This window comes from Notothenia coriiceps, unplaced genomic scaffold (assembly GCF_000735185.1).
Source record: "Notothenia coriiceps isolate Sejong01 unplaced genomic scaffold, NC01 NC01_scaffold00026169, whole genome shotgun sequence".
Lineage (NCBI taxonomy): Eukaryota > Metazoa > Chordata > Actinopteri > Perciformes > Nototheniidae > Notothenia > Notothenia coriiceps.
This window is the reverse complement of record NW_011358870.1, coordinates 10,290-14,362: the sequence shown is the minus strand read 5'-3', so window position 1 is coordinate 14,362 and position 4,073 is coordinate 10,290. Positions and strand designations below refer to the sequence as shown.

General features: G+C 37.0%; 1 protein-coding gene across 1 annotated transcript; it reads right to left on the bottom strand.

Moving 5' to 3' along the window:
- Positions 1–886: 886 nt before the first annotated feature.
- LOC104956625 (carbonic anhydrase-related protein 10-like) lies at positions 887–3,478 on the bottom strand (the record flags this gene model as incomplete). Its single annotated transcript, XM_010784139.1, has 3 exons — positions 887–959; positions 1,215–1,310; positions 3,293–3,478. Coding segments are annotated over 3 exons (355 nt in total), but the record flags the coding sequence as incomplete, so codon positions are not given.
- Positions 3,479–4,073: the final 595 nt, after the last annotated feature.

Here is a 4,073-nt window from a genome sequence, read left to right as displayed (position 1 = left end):
CATTTAAAGGGTTAAAATCCTGAAAATGATTACATTATTGGTATTTTCTATTAGGGCGGAAGTTGCTTTAAAGAATTGAACCCAAAAAAGTTGTGAAAAAAACTTTTAATATAATGTTTTTAGTCTTTTGCAGTGGACATTTCTGTCTCGAATGGTCAATAAGCGTAGTCGATTTGTTACACAGTGAATTAAAGACCGATTTGAAAATTGAAATTCCAAAATAGATCGAGAAAATAGCCTTGTTACAAAAAATCAGGCCATTGGCACCAACACAACCAAAGTTATTGCAAAGTGAAAAGTGAAAAATGACCCATATGGACAAAAACGTCCACAGTGAAACCGGAGAGTTAAAAGCTTTTTTTAGCCAGTTCTGTTCTCACGTTAGGAACCAGCATCTGAATAAAATCTTGGGAGCGCATGCCATATAGACTTTGTTTTTTACACATAGGCAAATATAAGAGAGAAACCAGGTTTAAAACAGCTTTATTGCATTTGTTATTAAGTAAGAACATAGTTAGAGCAGTCTGCACTGATTCATAGGATAACTTAAGTAACCTTTACAGTTTTCCACAGCTGCTTCACATCTCCTTCAGTGTAGGGATTTGTCCCTGTAGTGCTCTGCAGGCAGCAGGACACATAATGATGAATCTGCAGCCTCTGATTTGTCAGAAGTCTCAGGCCACAGCGCTGTGTGATGAGACACAGTCCGTGCGGCTGACTACTTGGCACAAGTCATTACACTTGTATGATTAAAATATGGCAATGTCAAGCTTACTTCCAAATAATGAAGTAATTAAATAATGTTCAAAAATGCCATATCTCCTCTGAAATCATTTCAGTAATTCCTGTGTGTAAGAGGGTGAGAGAAAGAGCGTGTGTGTCTTACGTTTATAGTTGATTCTGGTGATGGTGTCTCTGTTGAGCATGCGGTTGAGGAAGGCGTTGGGGATTTCAGAGAGCTAAGAGATGACGAAGGGAGAGGGCCATCAAATGTTCATCACAGACTACAGTGCAGCACACACACATGCAAAAATGCAGCTAAACACATGTAGCAAGTTAACTTTTTTGTTTACTGTGCTGCAATTCTTGTATAAGTGTTATAATAAATAATACATTATTTATCCTCAATTGCGAGAATATGTATGAATCAAACCATCCAATTAACTCTTACAAATGTATTGTGTTTCAATGTACTCCCAGAAGTCCACACTGACCTTTATGAAGATGGAGACCACAGCGATACCATGGGGGCTCTTAGCTGCCTCTGTGTAGTTGGCATACAGATCCTGGTTATAATGGATCAGCTGGACCTGAAACATAGATACAATGAAAGAAAGCATTACAAGCCCGATTTAAGTTAGTTACTCTAACCCTAACTCTTAGCCTAAATCTGAAGCAGGACTGCAACTAATTCCCATTTTCCAGTCCGACTTCGGTTTGGATTTAACTATAAATGCTATTAATTTCAAAGCAAAAATAATTTTGTCCACGATGACATCCCAAAGCTTCAAGATGAGCTGTGTAAGCCAAAGAAATGAACGGATAACATGACAACAGGTCATATTACATCCTTGATAATAAGAAATGTAATTACAATCCATGTAAAGCTAGTTTTAAAACCTTCTACTAAGAAGCTTTATTAAACGCCAGCTAAATACACATATTTTTAGATTAGCTTTTTATTAGCACCCCCCCCGGACACACACACTTTAAATGTTGTTTTAGTCTTTATTATTTACCTACTTTTATATTGTTTTATTTATTGTATGGTCTTTAAAGGGTTTTCTCTTATATTATTTATATTATAACAGCTTCAATAGCAACATTTATTTTTAAGTTGGATTTTTTATATTTTAATCGTTTAACCTTTATTACAATGATGACGTTTTTATTAGTATAATCCTTTTATTTTTATTTATTTTTTTATACCTATATGTTCACTTTATTTAATAGGGTTTTATATTGTTGCATCTATTCTATTCACTTGTCTTGTGTCTTATCTTTCCGAGAGAAATTATTATTTATTTTATTGTATTTTGTTTTTATTATCATACCTTTTACCTCCTTGTGTCTCTTAAGCTGTTAAAATGTTATATTTTGCTGCATGTATCTATAAAGGTCTTAACATCTGATCCGAGGGGAATTTCTTGTTGTTTATTATTTTTAACTTGTGATGTGTCACCATTTTGTAAAGCACTTTGAGCTGCACGAACTGTATGAAAAGTGCTATATAAATAAAGCTTTATTATTATTATTATTATTATTACTATTATTAAGCTTAAATGCAATTAACAGAAGTAAAAAGCATGAAGATCTTCCTATCAGAGCGTGTTTGGATGAGAATAGGAAGCCTTGACTCATCCCATTGTGTGAACCACTGTGTGTGTGACTCAAAGGATGGTTGCCGCAGTGACACCTGGTGTATGAGCTCTCTGACACACTGACACTAGTGACATTCATTACCCTGTGTGTGAGCTGAAGGTTGCTACTTCTTTCACATGCGCGTGAATGGTAAATACCCCACTGGTTGCACGAGTAGATACGAATGTCTTTCAGTCTTGACCTGGCTTGGGGGGTACGGGAATTAGGATAAAAATAAAAAAACGGTATCCCCCTACAGTTACATTAAAAAACAATCGGATTACTGGTACAGGGAATTACTAGCATGTTCGACAGGATAAGTTCTGCATACTAAAACAACTTTTATGACTTTAAAAGAGTAAATGCGCTCAGCAGGATTAAAAAGCTAACATTATAACTACAAACAGACTATATAACAGTCACTTGACATCACGTCACCACTGCTGAGATATCGGCGGCTAATGTGTCTAATGTGTCGGCGTGATGACGTTTAGTAGTCTCATTTAGTCACTGCCCTTTTATGAAACATAGAATCTTCAGACATTCAACGATGGGGTGTGTACTGACCTTTACGGATTTACTATATTTTATTTCGTAGATAAAAATCGTATTTCTGGAATCCAACCCATTAAAAAGAAACGTTAACTTCAATATAAGTGAACAGGAAGTGCTAAATGTGAACCACGTTTCTGGACTCATTCCTGCACAACCTTTGTGAAAATTGTTTGAAGCTCCAATGTTCCGAGTCGAATCCCTAGACACCAAACTTTATGTGTAGTCCCCCAACATGGAAATGAAATCAACCCCCTTATTTTGTCTATACATACATATGCCTTATTTTTTCTACCATTGGAGTCCCTTCCCCTCTAGCCTCCCTTCCACGTGTGTGTATCAGTGTAAATGTGTAACCTATCAATATTTTCTTTCTTACCTCTCCTGGAAAACCCTGTCCGTTGAGAAGATGCTCTGAACCCTGGGAGTCCTCACTCCCAAAATGGAGGCGGACCTCCTCCAGCCTGTAGCTGTAACCCAGTGGGCCCCCGGAGATGTTCACCAGGTGGGCTTTGTCTGGCCGTAATGACACATGCTTCCCAGTGTTGTACATGGTTCCTCCCATCTACAAGTAAATCAGACAAAAGGGAGGGGTGAGCCTCAATGATATTATGGTTGTTATTGACAAATACTCTAATACCCCAGCAACTTATGACATGTGTCTTATATTTAGTGTCTGGTCTGACTTCATGGTAATAAAGCCAAGGTATTGTATCAAAGCGCAAACATAGTGAACCAGGCGTATAAGCAAATGTTAATGGTGGCCAAACAGTGGTACTAACACTTATTTGTCAGTATGTGAAGTCATTGGGCCAAAAAAGACTTTCCCATTGACATGCTTTATGGGCCCCATCAATGTGGAAGTCCTCTCTGAATGATGAAGTATTCCTTAATGGAAAACATGATATCAAGTGGTGACAATAGGTTTTACTTCGTTCCTTCAGTATACATCTTTGGTTGTCCCCTGACTTATCTTCTCTTGCCATCATCCGGTCAAAATCTTATTATCTTAGTTTGATGACTTAAAATCTGAAAAACCTATACTTGTTCAACCATCCGAAACAAATAAGATAAAGACGGTTAAATATTACCCAATAAACATCAGCGTGATTTTCGTTGTGAGCATGCTAATTTTAGCATTTGGATCCTAAAAGAGCTGC